Source organism: Sarcophilus harrisii, chromosome Y (genome assembly GCF_902635505.1).
Source record: "Sarcophilus harrisii chromosome Y, mSarHar1.11, whole genome shotgun sequence".
Classification (NCBI taxonomy): domain Eukaryota; kingdom Metazoa; phylum Chordata; class Mammalia; order Dasyuromorphia; family Dasyuridae; genus Sarcophilus; species Sarcophilus harrisii.
The window spans coordinates 11,843-31,186 of record NC_045433.1 but is presented as its reverse complement, the minus strand read 5'-3'; the positions used below and the strand labels follow the sequence as shown (position 1 = coordinate 31,186).

At 31.3% G+C, this 19,344-nt stretch overlaps 1 protein-coding gene across 1 annotated transcript; it reads left to right on the top strand.

The window, feature by feature from the left end:
* Positions 1-1,249: 1,249 nt before the first annotated feature.
* On the top strand, positions 1,250-19,010 carry LOC116420407 (XK-related protein 2-like). The gene is made up of 4 exons (XM_031945288.1): positions 1,250-7,251; positions 7,460-7,463; positions 9,603-9,903; positions 18,301-19,010. Exons 1-4 carry the CDS (start codon positions 6,929-6,931, stop codon positions 18,972-18,974), a joined length of 1,302 nt encoding a protein of 433 aa, XP_031801148.1. The 5' UTR covers positions 1,250-6,928; the 3' UTR covers positions 18,975-19,010.
* The last annotated feature ends 334 nt before the right edge of the window (positions 19,011-19,344 follow it).

The following is a 19,344-nucleotide window of genomic DNA, read 5'->3' as shown; positions in this document are numbered from 1 at the left end:
CAATAAAAGAATTTGAATTTACAAAAAACCCAGAAAATTCTAACTGCTCATTTTTTTTTTAATGTTCCTAGTTTGGGTTTTTCTTAGTCTGAACTGCCAAAAAAATTGTACTTCATTGAAAGGAAATTCTTCTGAGACATCTTGTATATAAAAATGTAAGATGGAAAAAAACAGGAATATGAGATTTTCCTCTGAGTATACATTATTTGGAATTCCACTGTTAAATGATTTTTACTGAAATGAAACTTCCTAAATGCGTAACCTATTTAGTAGCAAACAGGTTTTACTTTGCTGGTTCAAGAAATGGATCAAGAAAAGACAGGAAAGGAGCATAAGCATAGGAAAAGCTTATATGCAACTAATTTCAAGAAATGAATCTCACATCAAAGAATAACATGTTTTCTTAAAATTTTCCCTTTTCATCTTTAGGCAACTTAGATTTCAGTATGTGTAAAGCTATAATTAGACGTTATTGATGGAGTCATGAATCCCATGTCCATGTCATTTCATAGAGAAACCATACTACAATCTGAAAAAGAGCCATTTTTAATGACTCAAAAGATCAAGAAAATCTAGCCTCTATGTAAAGGAATCTGCTACTTAGCAAAAGTTCTTCCCCAAACCAATACCCAGAATAAAGAACAACAACAACAACCACAAAATCTTTTGTTTATTATTGACTAAATTAAGCCATCTACAATTACTTGACTTTTAAATTAATCCCTGGGAAGTACCTCTATATAGCTCTATATAGATCAAGAAACTGAGGCAAAAAAATAAAAAGGTCATGAGATTAAATAATCGCCTGAAAATTTAAATTGGCATTCCTTTGCAAGATAGGGTTTAAAACTCTGTTAATAATCTAATTATAGATCCTATAAATAATATGTGCTCTCAGAAATGACAAAAATGCTGATTTTATTACAGATCTGTGGTTTTAACTGACAAATAAAACACCAATAAGATTTTAATATCCAACATCAAAAATGAAATCTGAAAAGAGAAATACATCATGTTGTTATTGGAAACATAAGCATCCAGTATTTTGTAACTTTTTAGTTTCAAAACATATGCAAATAGTTTTCAACCTTACAAAACTTTTATATTCCAGATTTTTCTCCCTTTTTTCCCCACTCCATTTCCTAGACAGTAAGTAATCCAATATATGTAAATTTTTCTATGCATATTTCACATTTATCAAACTGCACAAGAAAACTCAGATCAAAAGGGGGAAAAGATGACTAAAAAAACAAAAAGCAGATTACAAAAATGGTGGAAATAATGTGATTCATATTCAGTATTGACAGTCCTCCTCCTGGAGCATGCACCTTAAATTTTTGAAGAAAAAATTGATTTATATATTAGAGTCACATAATCCTGGTATGTTGACTGTTGTGGACAGACCACTACCAGTGAGTGTGTGTGTGTACATGTGAGCAGTGTTCAGTCTTGCAGCTAGCTATAAGCTGACAAGCAATAGAGTGGAAAGAGCACTAGCTTGGGGTGAAAAAAACACATTTACATCTAGCTTCAGGCACTAAGGGTATGAACCTGGGGAGGATCATTTGCAATCCTATAAAATGAACTGGAGAAAGAAATGTCAAACCTTCCCAATTTGTCAAGAAAACCTCAAATGGAACCTCAAACCTCAAACCTCAAAAACACAATTGAAAAGTTTAGTCTCGAGCTCACTTCAATTTTTCTCTAAAACAGATAACCCCAAACTCAAAGTTTTGCTAGAAAATTAAAATGAAGTCATTTGTGAATTTTTAAATCATGTAAAACCCTTTCACTTTATCCTCAATAAGAAATAATGAAACTATTTTGAGGAAGAGCAAAATTAACCAATTTAAACATGGAATAGGTAAAACCAGGAGAAATAATTGTAAAACAAGCAACTTAAACTTAAAAACTGCAATTGATGTCTATCAACTTTTGTATAAAGATTTGTTTTGGGAGAGAAAATAGACATTTTAAAAGAGATCTGCCACCCGAATTCTATTACTATGTCAGATATTTCCCCACAAGTAATTAAGATTAAACTAAAAAACACAAGTGAAGCTCACCTTTATTTTTTTTTCCTTTGACTCATTTTGGCAGTATTTTCACATCCTAACTTATCCTTGAGGGCACTGCACATGGTATTCATAAATCTTAATAGATAAGCTTTCTTTTGCATCTTTTCTGTTTTTCTTTCCCTTAGCAGAATTTCACCTTTTAGTCTTGGTCCTGAGTGATATGAATGAGTCCATAATGTGTCCTTTTGAATTCAGAGAGTCAGAAACATATGGTCAATGTCAATTTTATTGTTATTATTGTAAAGTCCTTATGTCACATTGTACTACTTTGTGTAAAACAGGACGATTTGATTGAAAAGGTTTTGTTTGCTATCAGTGGAATTAAAAAACTAAATGGAGAGTAAAATTAAAATTTTAAATGTTGTAAAGGATCAAAAATACAGGTAATAGGATCAGTTTTTCTACTAGATCTTGTAGTTTCTGTTTTAAAAATGATAAGTTGAAAAGCAATAATTTGTAGATACAATTTCTTGTCTGATAACTGAATAGTTATGTTTAGTCTAGTTTTTATTTGGATAATTTTCTTAGATTTCCACATTTATATTCAACATTTACCTTGTTATTAAGGTTACATTCATTTCCTGGGTAACCATAACAATTGTAGCTATTGCAAAGTGGAATGTCAAATATTCTAAGTTCTGAAAGAGAATTTTCTGTGTGTTTCCCCAAAGCTGCTTCTGTCTCAGCATTCAGATCAAAAAGTGTGGGCAGAAATACCTGTTGTGGTATTATTCAGAGCAGTCGCTAACAGTCTTTGACTATTTGTAAGCTTTTAATGTTCTGGCAGCTGGTAAGACAACACTTTAGCTCACTACTACAATAATGTAGAAAGTCATTATTATTATAAGTTTATTTATATGGATGTTCTCTTATTACAATCTGATCCTGATTCATTTTTCAGATATGTCAACACCATTACCTCTGAGTAGTTTCAAAGAATCTTGTTTGCTGTGACTTAGAGCTTTAGTAGTTTAAAAACAAAACAAACAAACAAGATCCCTCCATATAAACTTGGGGTATTTTTTAGTTTATCTTCCCTTTGATATTTGAAAAAAAAAAAAAAAAAAAAAAACAGAAGTCTTAACCTACAAAATTCTTTTAAGCATCCTTTCTGATACTATTATTTTAATAACAGTAATTTATCGAACTATTTAATGGTAACAAAATAGACAAGTTCAATTGTGGCTGAAGATTAGTTCTATGACCCTAAGCTAGTCATTTAGCCTTTCTTTACTTCAGTGTCCCCAACTGTAAAATGGGAATAGTTTGTGTAGAGATCTTCCTCTCTTGATGCTGTCTTGAAAGTCCCATTCTCTAAAATTATTACCCTACATTTTTATTGCCCTCTTCTTAGTTATCTTTATCTATGCTTATGTCATGCAAAATTGTTTATGGAATTCCAGATTCTCAAAGGACTTAAACTAGTTTAGGCATAAATTAGAAATTCCTCTGCAAAATCACCAGAGATGTTGGGAGAGGAAGCGAATAAACCAATGTAGTAACAAAGATTAAGGACATACTGTATATTATGTACTAGACTATTTTTGGGATACCAACACAGAAAAATTAAATAGCCTGAATGTGAAATTTACATTCTAAAAAGATACACACACGCACACACACAAAAACAAACAAACAAACAAAAAAACATATAAATAAAACTCAAAATAAGCAAATGAAATCTTATAGTTTGGGGAAGGATCAATGGGGACAAGTCACCAAGAATTTCAAACATCTCAGGTAAGAGGTAACATTGTAGTTTTGATGGCTAAAGATTAAGAAATTGCTGTTGAACTTAGGAATACTGGTTGGAACAATTTCAGTCTTTGGAGTTGCTTTCTTCAAGGAGAAGGGAATTAATATCTCATTTCTCGAAATAATTGCTTCATTAGATCTTCACCATGAGGTCCTAGGAACAAATTTCTTAAGATTTAGGTATTGCTTCATGATTTAGGCCTCCCCAAAGGATTAAGAAAGCAAAAGAAAAAGGTATTTATTGTACAATACAAGTCGGGTATAGGTGTTCATTTTATACAAAAGAAATATTAAAACAAGTAATTTATGCAAATATTGCTTTAAAAAAGATTCAATAATTTACAATTATTTTTATAAGATTTATTTAGTAAGACTGACACACAAACTGAATCAGAACATAAACAAGATTGTGGAATGTTGATTAGATGTTTTACCTTAATCTCTCTTCTGTATATTGTACAATATAACTCCAGTGAGTCATATTGGTTCTCCCTACACGCATCCTTGTCCAGAGACATCAAAAGTAATCAAGGACTTCATTGTGTCCAAGTGCTAAATCATTACTTTCTAAGAGTACCTGGAAGTTTCCAAAAGGGTTCTAGTTGCATACTCCCTAAGATAGCCTCTCTAGGCCAATTAATCTTTGTTGCAAAAGGAAACTAAGTTATCAAAGAAACATGGCATGGAAACAGACTATGCAAAGCCAAGAAAATAGAAAATGTAACATTATGTCAGGAATAACAAAATAGTCAATTTAGCACACATACAGAAGTATACTGTTATTTGTGTGATGTGTGTAACATTTAACATACATAGCACATATTTTATGTTGTATATTACATACATAATACATTTTATCCACTCCACTTCCAGATTTCTCTATTTTTTTGAGAACATCATCCTTCTAGTCACTAAAATTTGTAACTTCAATATCATCCTTGACTCCTCTCTCTCAGTCCATATTGGCATTTAATTACTGAATTCTATTATCATAGCATTTCTTAATGTTATAATGATTTTCACTTATATAGCATTTTGCAAATATTTAATATCTCATAATTGTGGGAGATAGGTGTTGTTAATTATCCCCCTTTTATAGTTGATAAAATTTGAATTTAATTATTTTTGTACTCTTCATATTGTGTTTTTGAGTTTTGCTTATTATTATGGCTTTAGGAAAGAGATGGCCTGACTATCTTCAATGATTCAGCTTCTTTGTCTAATTATTATTATTAGCATCTCAATAAAAATTAAGTTACAAAAGAGAAGGACTTAGACAACTAGTAGATTTTTTTTTCAATTCATTTTACTTCTTATTACACAATAAATACTTAAGATTTTAAAAAATTACATTCATTTCATGTTATTCTACTTTTCTGGTAGCAGGTACCAAGTTCCACAACTTTCTGGAATTCTTTTCTACATGGGAGATATATCAGCTCTTTCTTTACTTATGTATGAGAGCCTTTAAAGTAACCCTTATTCTGTATAATAAACTTGAAGATCTCATTCTCTCCCTTCATTCACCTCTATTTTTCATTCTATCTTATAATCACCTTTTTGCAAATCTTTGACAGGTAATTTCCATGACTTCCTAATATTAGTCTGCCTCCTGCCCTCTAGGTTATCCTCTGTCAAGTCCAACTTCTACACAGTTATTAAAGGGACAGTGCTTGAGTGCATGTGTGATCATATTTCTCAGTTGTGACTTTCTATGACTGAATAAAATCTTTAAAATCTACATGCCTTCTCATTCACTAAGCTTATACATTTTTAAATGACTCATGGTATTATTTATGTAACAATCTTGTTTCATTTTGGATTTTCTTAACTCAAATATTTTTCACCTCAGCTCCACTTTTAGAATCCCAAGTTACTTTCAGAGCTCAGCTTCTGTCATCTCTTTATTTCACTTTCACATAATAATACTAAAGCACTGAGATGGAGGAGTCTCATCAGAAGGGACAAATCTGTTGAGATTAATAACAATAACTGGCACTTATATATAGAATTAAGGATGTCAAAATCTTTAACAAATGTTTCCTCATTTTGTCCTCTTAATAATCTTTGGGAGTTAACTGCTATTATCACTCTCTTTTACAGATACAGACAGAAGTTGAGTGATTTGACCAAGCTCACAGGGCATAGTTGCACCACATTTGAATGCTTATCTTCTTGAATCTATATCATTGTGCCAATTTAAAGGAAAGGGATAATGAGGGTCTCACATTAGAGAGAAATTCAGGCTTACAAAGTGTCAAAATAGATGATGATTGGACTTTGTCTAGTCAATTGCAACATGGAAATTTCTTTCCAGAAAGATGTCAGAATACAAGCATTATCAGGAAGGTCAAAAGCAAAAAGGACCAGCTGTTTCAAAACCTTTTCGTGACTCAGAGGGAAAATGTGAATTGGGGAGGATTAGAACCCAAAGCTAAATGTGGTTACACAATAGTAGAGAGTCTGTAATCATATGTGGGAGTATGTATTGTAGATACTGAAATGTGTTACTGATAAATTTAGGGGAATTTTTTTTTTCTCTTTCCTTCTTTTTCCTTCTTTGTTCCTTTAGAAGGAAGGGACAAAACAAACACCAGGAACTAATAAGAGACTTCCTACCTTCAGTACTTTATCTTGAACTTCTTTCATGGATATAAACTATAGATTACATAGATTATTATGTTACTTTAAAAATTTCAAAAGCCTCTGTGTCTTTATAATTGCTGGCTCTCCTTAGTCCAATGGACACAAAGAGGAGAAATTGTAAGGTTATTTTTTCCATGATAGTTCATGTCTTAAGAAAGAGTCATTCCTGGCTGCATTTGAAAAATCTGTGTAGATCTAACAAAAATGCAGGTACTTCATAGCTTTTGTCCTGGAGGAACTAAAATCACACTAGAATTGTTTCAGTGTTCTGTAACTCAAATTTCATCAAGTTTTTTATAGAGCAGATTCCTATTTATCAAGTATTCACATCCTCTACCCCTATCTTCCCAAACTAACCAACCAACCCTGAAAAGCATCTTGTTCACTGCTACTTGGCCAGAATCTGAAGTTTCTGATCAGAAGAATCTGCAATACTCTGCATTCTGAAGATGGATACAGCTAATGAAGAAGGTGTAGATCATGTTCCATCTCTGGAGGAAGGGATGATACATGGCCCCAGTTTCCAGTTTACATTCCCATATAGCATCTTATTTTCTACATTCCTCTACTGTGCTGAGGTTGCTTCTGCTATCTACATGATTGATTTGTATAGAAAAAATGATGACAACTTCTGGATGGGATTTACAAGCATTTTTTGCTTTGGTGGATGTATCATGGACCAATTGACTCTAATAATTGTTCATAAGGACTTATCCAAGAATAAACCTCTAGTGTTTTTCGTGCACTTTCTACTTATGGGACCCGTTGATAGGTAAGAAACTTTAAACATTTTCCATTACTACACTTTGCAAAAACACCTATGTAGACAAATATGTTGTATTGACTCCAAAATATATTCTCTTTCATATAACTTCCCTGTAGTTCCTTTTATCCCATTTTCATTACCTTAAGGAAGAAAAATATATTGAGAAGTGTCTTGAGTTCACATTAAATCAAAAAACTGTAATGATTTTTTATAGACAAGTTTGGATCTTGATGTGATATTTTTAAAATTCCCTAATCTATATCAGATTGCTTGCTGTTTGAGGAAGGGGAGAAAGGGAAGATAAATTTAAAACAAAAAATTTTGCAAAGATGAATGCTGAAAACTATCTTTGCATGTATTTGGAAAAAATAAAATACTATTAAAATAACAAGTCATAAATGGAATCATTATGAAGAAAAAGGTTAGTTATTGGTCTTACTATGTCATCATCTTTATTTTATACTTGCCTAATTCTTTGTTTACAAAATGTTTTACAAAAATTATATTATTTGAATCTCTTAAGAATCCTGGGTGGCATAAGTATTCTATTTTTACTATTAAGTAAATTGAAATTCTTAAAAGTTAAATGACTTGATTGATTATTCAAATGTTAAGCATCAGAATTGAAATCTGGGATTAAGGGTTTTTTTTTGTTTTTTTTTGTTTTTTTAAATGTGGCTTTTTTTGTTGTAATTATTACACTTTAAAGTCCAAAATGTTTTTCTCTTTCTCTCCCTCCCTTTCTTGTCTACATTAGAGAAGGCTAATCATTTGATGCAGATTTATAAATACATGTAAAACTATACCATGCTTATTTCTGTTTATCAGTTCTTTCTCTGGAAGTCCTTTGTAGTTGGTTTGACTACTCATAGTATTTAGAATGACTTGATTGCATTTACTCTTCAAACAACATTACTATTTCTGTGATATACAAACTTTTCCATGTTTTTCTAAAATCAATCAACTTTATTCTGTAAGAAATAAGAATCTAACCTGTTTTCAAAGCATTTAAATCAAAACCAATTTGATAAAACAAAAAAAAATCAAAAAATTAAAAGCAGTGCCTTGAATACAGTTAATAGATGTTTGTCAAATTAAATTGCTACACTGGAAAAAGTTTTAAGCAAAGATAAGAACAATTCATGAATCCATAACCATTTAATTTGTTGCATTATCTTCAGAGATGAGCACAGTATCTAATAAATTCTTATAGAAGTATTTTGTAATATTTGCAACTAATTATGTATGTAGTTTATATATAAAGTTTCTGTGTATGTTACTGGGCCTTTGTGTATGTATGTGAGGAGGGGTATAAGAAGAGAATATAAATAACCATTTAGTTTTGGGTATTAGTATCCTCAGAGACCAGATTGTTTAAGCTTGTGGGGCATGAGAGCAGATTGCCTGATTAGATTAGCATTTTTTATCTGAACACTATACAATTTTAGAAGTAAAGCTGTTAAAGAGATATTCAAAATATAGGTAAAAATATGCTTAAACACAGGAAAACATAAAATGTTTGTACCTGTTTTCTATTGTTTACTTTCTCCTATTGAATGTTATTTATCTAATATTAAAATGAGAACTTGAGGAAAGTTGGCTATTCTGCTTATTCAGAATTATTGCTTGTATTAGAATGATAGAAAGGAGTATGTAAATTAATTGTTCAAAAATAATTTACACATGGCAGTCTCATGCTAGGCAACAAGTATTAAAACAAAACAAAATAGATGCAATTTAACAAATAGTATAATTAATGTAACGAAAATTTTTAAATGTGGAGTATTTTGTCATAGACAAAACAATGGAAAAAGAAGTTGGAGTAGGTTTACAGAAGAGCAAGAATGAACTTAGTTTCTGGATGCTAAATTTTATGTACTAGTGAGACATCTAGTTGGAGAGATGAGTCTGAATTTTAGAAGAGAAAAACATCTTAAGACATTATATCAAGTTAATATCTAAACTTGTGTCAGTAGAAAAGATTAGGAAAATGAAAATAAAAGAGTATTTAGTACAGATATTTTTAGGAGAAGTAGAATGGTAAACTACAGTGTTACATATCAAGAATTGTTACTGAAAGAATAACTATCCATTTGACATAGCATATTTCTAAAATAATGTTCTCAGTGAAAATAAACTTTCTCTGCTTGTGATATGGTAGAGATTTTCAGGAAAGAAGAGGGGAATAAATTTAGAACTCCAATTTTATTGAACTGCCATTATCTATTTTTATAAGACTTAATAATAAATTTTACAAAAATTATTAGTATATATTTAGAAGTTATAAGGTTAGTAAGCTATTACATAAAGGAAGCATTTCCGTCTACTCAAATATGCCAATGAGAAACTTTGACTAGATTCCCATGATGGTTTGTTCTAACAGATGTCTGAAGGCTATTGCGATATATTTTCAGTTGCTGAAGAAACAGAAATGTGAAAAAGAGGAAACCTATGTTAGTACAACACGAAGAAAGATACTCCAAAATGGCAATGAAGGGACATTGGAGTGGGAGATTACCCATTTAGTGCGGACACTGTGCACGCATTATAATGCCTTCAAACGTATGGCATTGATTCAAGCCTTCCTGGGGTCTGTGCCACAGCTAACTTATCAGTTATATGTCACCTTTACAGTACGTGAACTTCCCCTGGGTAGAGGTAAGTTATGTTAACTGAGTCTGAGAATCCAGGATATCTGAATCTTATCATTATTGGTATCAAAATATTTTGGAGACATCCTATTTTCCAGAGCTAAGATTGGTCAAGTTGACATTGATTAATGATTGAAGTATAGATCCATTTTTTCAAATTCTCCTAACTCACAAATCTAACAGACTTTCAGGGTTCTTGAATAAAACCTCCTGTTATTCTGATAATACTTCTAAGAACTTTCTCCTCCCTTTTAAATTCCCTTTCTCTAGTCTCTTTTATTTTATCTGTAGTATTTCATCTTCTTCCTGCTATTTTTTTTAAACAGTAATTCTAAGACCTTGTTTTTTCCCTTTTCATTTCCTCTCTTTTTGTTTTGTTCTTGTTATCCCGAGAATAATATAATGTCAGGCACATAATGTTATTTTGGAGAAAATATGAGAACTGAAGTAATGGGGGTGGAGTCAATTCACTTTAGTTCAGTGAATCATTTATTAAATAATTTCTACCCTCAGCTTTTCCCAATCTACTCATTTTCAGCTTTTACCATGACATCTCCATTAAAATATTTCCACAGTAGCTTAGCTCAACATTTTCAAAGTTGGATTATTTATTTTCTTTGAAATTCACATCCCTTTTTCTGATTTACAGATGTCTCTTACTATTACTATTATGCTACCCAATTTTGTGCCCCTCTACCTTATTTTGTCCCTTTACCTTATTATCCCACTACAATTAAAAGACTTAACCAAACTGAGACACATCCAGTCATTCCCATTGAACACTAGTTCAGTGATTTGTTGTCTGTCACATGAATAAACTAAAAATTTTAATAGCTTTGAAGTCATTTCCTTTCACTTTAACAATCATTCACATATTTGCTGCCAGATTTTTCTTCTTAGTGCCCATTGCCAATCATAACTTACTTGCAAACTTTCATTTATTACATTTACTTATTACGTCTTTCCACGTCTCCCACAGTAGCAAAATATAATAGTTATAAATGTGTCCCCAAATGCCACAGAGTCCTTTGCCTCTATAATGCAATATTTATCATGAGAAATACTAAATTCCCCAAATTGGAGATAAGAGATCTGGCAAGAGCTTTGAGATTTCTTTGGGAATGCTAATTTCACTGACAGAAAGCAAGTTGTTCAAACACATGCTTATAAAAGTCAAGAGAGAAGTGGACATTAGGTGGCATTGCTTGTTGAGAAACATTCTTGTTCTACACATAAATCAATCTCAGAGTGTAGAATGTAAACAAGTGACTCCCTCAGTCAAACTGCTCTAATACATTAATCCAAAAATTTCCCAGAAAAAATCTTAGATCTTTCCAAAAAAAAGTCATACTACAAATGCATGCAACAGACATGAATCATTCTACAATAAAAAGATTTTTGTAATCCCGTTCTTAATACTCTTCCTCAGTCCCACAAGTAGGAGGAAAATCAAGAATGGGATGCCAATGGGATGAAGAGAAGAGAGTGTCATGGAGGTGAAGTCAAGGAGAATGAGGGTTGGATTTGGCAACTAAGAAGTTATTAGTACTTTGAAGAGAGTAGTTCTGGTAGAACAATGAAATCAGAAGCCTGATTTTAGGACTTTAAGAATAGAGAGGAAAAAAAGGGGAGAGACTTCTATAGTAGATAAATGTATGGCTTTTTCCTTTCTTTCCTCAATGGTATTTATTTTTCCAAATAGTTTTCAATATTCATTTTTGTAAGACTTTGTGTTCCAGAATTTTCACTGTCCCTTTGTTTTATCTCCCCTGCCTAAAACAATAATCTGATATAGCAATCCTTATAAACATATTTCCATATTTTTCATGTTGTATAAGAAAAATCATACCAAAAGATAAAAAATCATAAAAAATAAAAAGCAAACCAAAAAGATGAAGATTCTATATGCTTTTAGTCTCCATAGTTCTCTCTTTCAATGTAGACGGCACTTTGCATCACAAATCTTTTGGAATTGTCTTGAATCACCTTATTACTGAGAAAAGCCAGATCCATCACAGTCAATCATTTCACAATCTTTTTATTCCTATGTACTTTATGTATATTATTCCTTTTCTCATTCTTCTCAGTATCAGTTCATGTAAGTTTTCCTTGGCTTTTCTGAAGTAAGCCAGTTCTAGATCATCTTTTCAAAGAATTGAGCCTCCTGAGTAAGGGATTCAGAATGATAAGGAGTAAATAAGAATAGAAGATTTAAGTTTTTTTTTTTTTTTCCCAGAATGGGAAGACATGGACATGTGGATAGGCAGTAAAAGAGTCAGTAGATAGGGAAAGACTAAAGATAAATAAAAGAGTAAAGATTATAGAAGAGGCCATCTAATGAGCAAGCTACTTCATCTTATTTTTTAATAATAGTCTTTTATTTTCAAAATATATTCACAGATAATTTTCAACATTCACCCTTGCAAAGTCTTATGTTCCAAGTTTTTCTCCCTTAAACATGCACAATTCTTCTGTACATATTTCCACAATTATCATGTTGCATAAGAAAAATCAGAACCAAAAGGGAAAAAATGAGAAAGGAAAAAAAACACAAGCAAGCATTCACAAAAAGGTGAAAATACTATGCTCCAACCCACATTCAGTCCCATTGTTCTCCTTCTGGATGCAAATGGCTGTCTCTTCACAAGTCTATTGAATTGAAGGCCTTTTCATCCTATGAGATAAGAGTGAAGGAAGCATTCTAGTAATAAGAGCTGAGGAATGGGAAAGAAGATGCCATATCAAATAGCCTCAATATTTGTGTGAAATATGAGTCAAGGTTTCAGCCAAGAATAAGGAAAGGTAGAACTTAGGAGACAAAGAAAACCTGCTTGAACTTTTCTAAGATTTTTGAATAAAATTTGGCTTGATATTCAAAATTTAGGGCAAAACTGATTCATTCCTTTGTTCATTTAATAAAAAAAAAAATCATGGTCTAATTAAACAATTATTTTGATGGTATTTTATTTATTTAGCCAACTCTGCTTGAAAAAAGCTGGAAGGGAATAAAAATGAAAAGAATGGATTTAATTATTCCACACACAAGATGTAACAAAGTATAAGGTAACAGTAGTTAATCCTAGCTAACTCAAGAGAATTGATTGTCAAATTAGTTTGAACATTTATACTTTAAAAATTTACAAATGTTTTAAATCTAGAGGTGATTTGTTGTTTGGCTGGGAAAAAAAGTAAATATTGACCATTAAACCTAAAAGCATGTCTGTGATTTTTTTCTTCCTAGAGAACTTTTTCCAGCATTTGCTATTGATTGGTAGTATTTAGTATCAGTAGCACTCAGCATCATTTCCTTTATTTAGACATTCTTCTAAAATTATTCATAACTTAGAAATTCATTTATTAAATTTGCATTGTTTCATGTGAGATTATTTCATGAGAAATTATGACAAATTTTCTGAAGTAGGGATCAATTCAAATTCACATAAATTCCAGAATTAAAAGAAAATTTTACATGATTCATGTGGCAATTAGAACAAAGGACAAATTGTACAAGACTTCTTCCTAGAGTCAATGATATGTAGACATATTATACATATATATATATATATATATGTAAAGGTGTATTGAGGTATACATCTTATGACACATGCAATGATAATTAGAGGAAAAAGTAAAATGTTAGACAATGAAGTCAGGAAAATACATATTACAAATTTAATTCTAAAAATCTGACTTTAATATAATGAGTTACAATTTCCTGCAGGGTCTCTTTTTCTCTGTCATCATCTTGAATTTCCACTTGTGATTTCTCTCATTTTAATAATTTATTTATAATTAAAATATTTTTGAAGGGCTTGCATTTTCTCCCTGCTCATATCCTTCCATATTTGCAATAATGAAAAAGAAAGAAAAATGAAATTCATATTAAAGCATGCATAGGCAATCAAAACAAATTTCCCATGAACAAAATAAGTCTCAATCCTCATTCTGAGTTCATCACTCCCTTCTATCATTTATGAGACCGCATTACTTCATTACAGTGTCATATTCTAACTCTAACAAGAGTCCTTCATTTATATATCAAAATATCTTCTGTTGATGGGAGCTCTCTCTTGATTCCAATTCTTTTTCTCATGAAAAGAGATAAAAATTTTTATTCATGTAGATTATTTTCATTTTTCCTGGATCTCTTTGGGTATACAGATGTACTCATGATATCTCTAGGTCATGGTATGTACAAATTAAAAGCTTTGGGAGGATAGGCTTTGAGTTGTTTGCTCAACTCAATTGGACAAATTGATGGTATCATTAATGGTAAATTGATATATATTTTTTAAAAAATCTTTTGTTATTTTCCTCTTGAAGATGAGGAGAGGTAAGCTTTGACAATCTAAAAGAAGTGACTTTGAATCTAAAATGAACACTTAAAGGATATGAATTAGGCTGTTTTTGGAGGTGGAAATCAAGCCATCAAAAGTCATAAAAATGCTCTACCAATTAGAGAAATACACTTAAAAATCACTCTATTAGAAAATGGCTCTTGTTTTGCAAATTTGAATTCATGCTTTCTATATCTGACAAGTGAAACCTTTAGAAAGGAAAATTGTTGCAAAGATTCCCCATTACTTCCTTTTCTTCTAATTTTAACTGAATTGCACTTGTTAATATAAAAGCTTTTTAACAACATTTAATATATTTAATCAAAATTATCCATTTTTATTTGTGTGATTTTCTCAACTTTTATTTTTGCCACAAACTTTCTCTTCATTCCTACATTGAATAGGTGGTCAATTTAGTTGGTCTATATTATATTATTACATATAACTTGTTCTATTCCACTGATCAACCTCCCCATTAAAAAAAACCCACAATATCAACTAATTTTAATGATTATTACTTTAAGTATAGTTTCAAATATAGTACTGATAAACTCTCTTCCTCCCATTATTTTTCATCATTTTTTTTTCATATTCCTGATATTTTTGCTTCTTCAAAAGCATTTTATTACATTTTTCTTGCTCCATAAGATTATACTTGGGTTATTTGTTAGCAGGGAGTGAATTTTTAAAAAAGTAACTAAGCAATTAATATTTAATCAATTTATATATTTTTATTATTGATTATTATATAATCAAATATTTATCTTTACTTTCAGAAAGAGTGTTTTATTGTTCTATTCAAAGTATCACTAAGAGTTTGACTCCCAAATATTTTATACACCATGTCTGGAAAAAGCATGAAAAATTTGTATTCAAGAAGTCATTTTAATTGAGAGGCTGATCAGTGGAATAGAGGAGGTTATACAACAAAAAGTCTCTTTTTCATGTTTTCTTCTTATGTCTAGCTTTTAAAAATTGATATCAACAATAATGGTTTTATATCTATATCTATATATATATCTACATATATAGATATAGATATAATATGATATCATTAGAAAGGCCTGTTCTATTCCTATAACATATGTTGCTATCTCTGGATATTTGTTAGATACTGTTTACTATTTATTCACTATTTTCTGCCATTTAAAGGAAATACATGTTGTATTTTGTCAAAGGGAAATATACTGCATATGTTGACACTACCCTTTTTTCAATATTATATTCATGGTTTCATAATATTGAATCAGTTTTGAATTCCTTGTAAAAATGTGATCTAGTCATAATGTATAATCATTTTCCTGTTGTTGTGGTTTGTTTGTAAATGTTATTTAAAAATTTGCATCATTAGATATTAATCTCTATTTTCTTAAACTTATCTCAATATCCCTTGAACCTGAATTTAAACTTTTCTATTTTCCTTCACCCCCAAATTCTTTTCTCTCTACTTTCTTGTTATTATTTAGTGAGTATTACCCTCCTCTTAGTTCCTTATAATATAGAGGACTTCCTCAGTTTTTCATTTTTTCTCACCAGTCCTCCTCCCTATAGCCAATATGTTGTCAAGCTCTTAATTATACTTTTACAAAATGTTTTAGACATACCATTTACTTTTCTTCCCTTTGACGCTCGGTTGCCTTCGTCTCAAGCCTGGAATGTTGCAATAGCTAATATTTCCTTCTTGGAGTCTCTTTTCACTTCAGTGCATACCCCCTAATTCCAACTATCAAAATGGTTATAATACAGTAGAAGTCAGATCTTGATATACCTCTCTCATTCATTCAATCAATTCTAGTAGCTCCCAAATAACGTCAAAAATCAAATATTAAGACCTTGGTTTTGCTTTTAAAGATCTTCACATCTTTCCCTCTCCCTTCCCTTTCCACTCATTTTATGTGTTTATGTCTTGCCATATGTGCTGCTATTCATTGACACTGGCTTCCCAGATTTTCCTTGAGTGAGATATTCCATATTCCTGACTTTGGACATTTTCAGTTTTTATTCCCTATGCCTGGAATTCTCTCCTTTCTCATATCTGCCTCCAGATTTTTCTGGCTTTCTTCAAATTCCAGTTAAAATGCCACCTTTAAAAAAAATCTTTCCTAATTCTCTTTAATGTTTCCACCTGCTCATTTTCCCCAATTTATATTCTAAATAGTTTGTTTGTTACATGTTTGTACACCTTGTCTCCTCTCCTCCCATATTTGCATTCCCATGGCTTAGCACAGTGCCATGCTTAGAGAGAGACATTAAATATCTATGGTCTTGATTTGATCTGATATTCACAAAAGTAGTTTTAAAAATGGGTAAAAAAATCTTTAATTCTGGAGAGGTGGTTGTTTTCCATCTTACTCTGTGATCATTATAACCCTATTAATACTTTGACTTTATGTCCAACTATTGTCAATATTTCTTACCCTCTTTTCTAACTCCTCAAGTACTTCTTTTCTTTAAGGCTTTCTTCCTCCTTTGTTCCTTCCTTTTATCTTTTAGTTCTCAATTCCTTCTATTCTTTTTGCATGGACTATTTTTTAAAATCAACTCCAGTACTTTTGTTTGTAAGCCCTTCTCATTTTTTCATATTTCCTTTAGCTCCTTAAATATTTCCAAATGTACTTTCCCCAAAATTATATATTGCTTTCAATCTCCCAATGACAATTCCTTTCTGCTCCTTCTCTTTTTCAATTCATTCTCCAAAACAAATTTCTGTGAAAATTAAATTTGCCTTTCAGGTTATAGGTGCCAATTAAATTTTATTGTTTTTTCTTATATGTATTTTGAAAATAAAAAGCTATTTCAAAATCTTATTTCCCAAATTCCTTTCCCTCTCTTACTTCCATTCCTTCCTCTAACAATCCATTATAGGTTAAACATGCCCAAATCTTCTATACATATTTTCACAATTATTATGCTGCCCCAAAAAAAATTAGATCAAAAAAGGAAAAATGAGAAAGAAAGAAAAGCAAGTCAACAATAAAACGATGAAAATACTTAGTTTTTATCCACATTCAGTCCCCATCATCCTCTCTCTGGGTGCAGATGGCTTTCTCCCAAAAGAGTCATTATCCATCAGAAATGATCATCATATTATCTTGCTGTTGCTGTGTACAATGATTTCCTGGTTCTGCTCACTTCATTTAGCATCAGTTCAAATAAATCTCTCCAGATGTCTCTGAAATCTTTCTTCTAGAACAATAATTTTCTGTACTATTCATATACCATCACTTAATTCAGCCATTCTCATCCACTCAGTTTCCAGTTTCTTGCCATTACAAAAATGGCTGCCACAAACATTTTTGCCCACGTGGGCCCCTCTCTGTCCTTTAAAATCTCTTTTGGATATAAGCCCAGTAGAAACACTGCTGAATCAAAGGGTATGTACAGTTTTGTAGCCCTTTGGGCATAGTTTCCAATTGCTCTCCAGAATATTTGGATACATTCATAATCCACCAACAATGTATCAGTGTTCCAGTTTTTCTTTCCAACAATCATCATTCACTTTTCCTACCATTTCAGTCAATCTGAGAAGTAGTATCTCAGAGCTATCTTAATTTGCATTTCTCTAATCAATAATGATTTAGAGCATTTTTTCATATGACTAGAAATTACTTTAATTTCCTTGCCTGAAAATCATTCATATCCTTTGATCATTTATCATTTGTATTCAATTTTCTGCTTCTCTCCTAATTTTGGTGGAATTGGTTTTGTTTGTTAAAAAAAGAAATTTCTCAATTTAACATAATGTTATGTTTTTCATTTCATAATGTTCTTTAGTTCTTCCTAAGCCATAAAGTTCTTATTTCTCCATAGATTTGAGATATAAAGTATCCCTTGTTCTCTTCATTTGCTTATAATATCATTCTGTGTGCAAATTATGAACCTATTTTGGATTTATCTTGACATATAGGGTGAAATTTATTATGTTTTTCTGTGTTACTCTTGTAAGTTAATATTCATAATCACTTGTTTGGAGTCCATGGGTTGATCACAAATACTAAAGACTGAAAAAGTATTTTCATCCTCCAGTTTTAGAAATTACCTCTCATTATTTTTGGTTTCTCTTACAGCTGTGCTGATGACTTTTGCTTTGATATCTACCATCTATGGGGCTATCCTCTGTAATGTGCTGGCCATCCAAATCAAGTATGAGGACTATAAGATCAACCTACAGCCTCTAGAATTCATCTGTATTACCATCTGGCGTTGCCTGGAGATAACCTCACGTCTTGTAATTTTGGTGCTCTTTTCTGCATCTTTAAAATTGAGAGCTGTGCCCTTTATGTTGGGTGTCTTGATGATTCCCCTATTGGAGCCCTGGGTTGAATTCTGGAGAAGTGGTGCTAAGTTTCCAAACAATACTGAAAAAAATATTAGTCGGGTACACACTCTTGCCATTCTTATGTTAGTCACCATTCTATATGCAGGTATTAATTTCTTCTGCTGGTCAGCAGTGAAGCTGAGGTTAGCTGATAAAGAATTCATTGATAAATCACAGAACTGGGGTCACATGGCTCTACATTATAGTATTCGGCTAATAGAAAATGTGATCATGGTAGTAGTATTTAGTTTGCAAGGGGGGAAAACAATATTGTATTGCTGTGACTCATTAATTGCCTTACAACTTGTCATAACTTATCTGTTATCCATTGGTTTCATGCTCCTCTTCCATCAGTATTTGCATCCACGCTGGTCAGACAAAGCAATACCAGAATATGCTGAAACTCAGCCTGAAGAATTATAATACTTCTATAAACATTTATAAAAACTAAACATTAAAATGAAAGAAAAACACAAATATCTGACAATTTGCTGGTTTGATTAGATCAGAGTTGGCTAATTTAATAGACTACAGATATACAGCTCTTACCTTTCTACCAAAGAATATTGAACAAGTATTCCTACATTTCTGAGATTTCTACATTTGGTTGTTGTTAAGATATTTTGTATAGTTTCTTTTTAAAAAATGATATTTCATTAATATTACCTGTTTTTTGCATTACTACAGTTATCCCAAGTATTTTTCCTCATCCTTATCCCAAGGTCCATTCCATATGGCTAAGAATTTATAAAGGAAAGAAAGTCAACAGAATGGATTGATAAGTAAAGGAAAG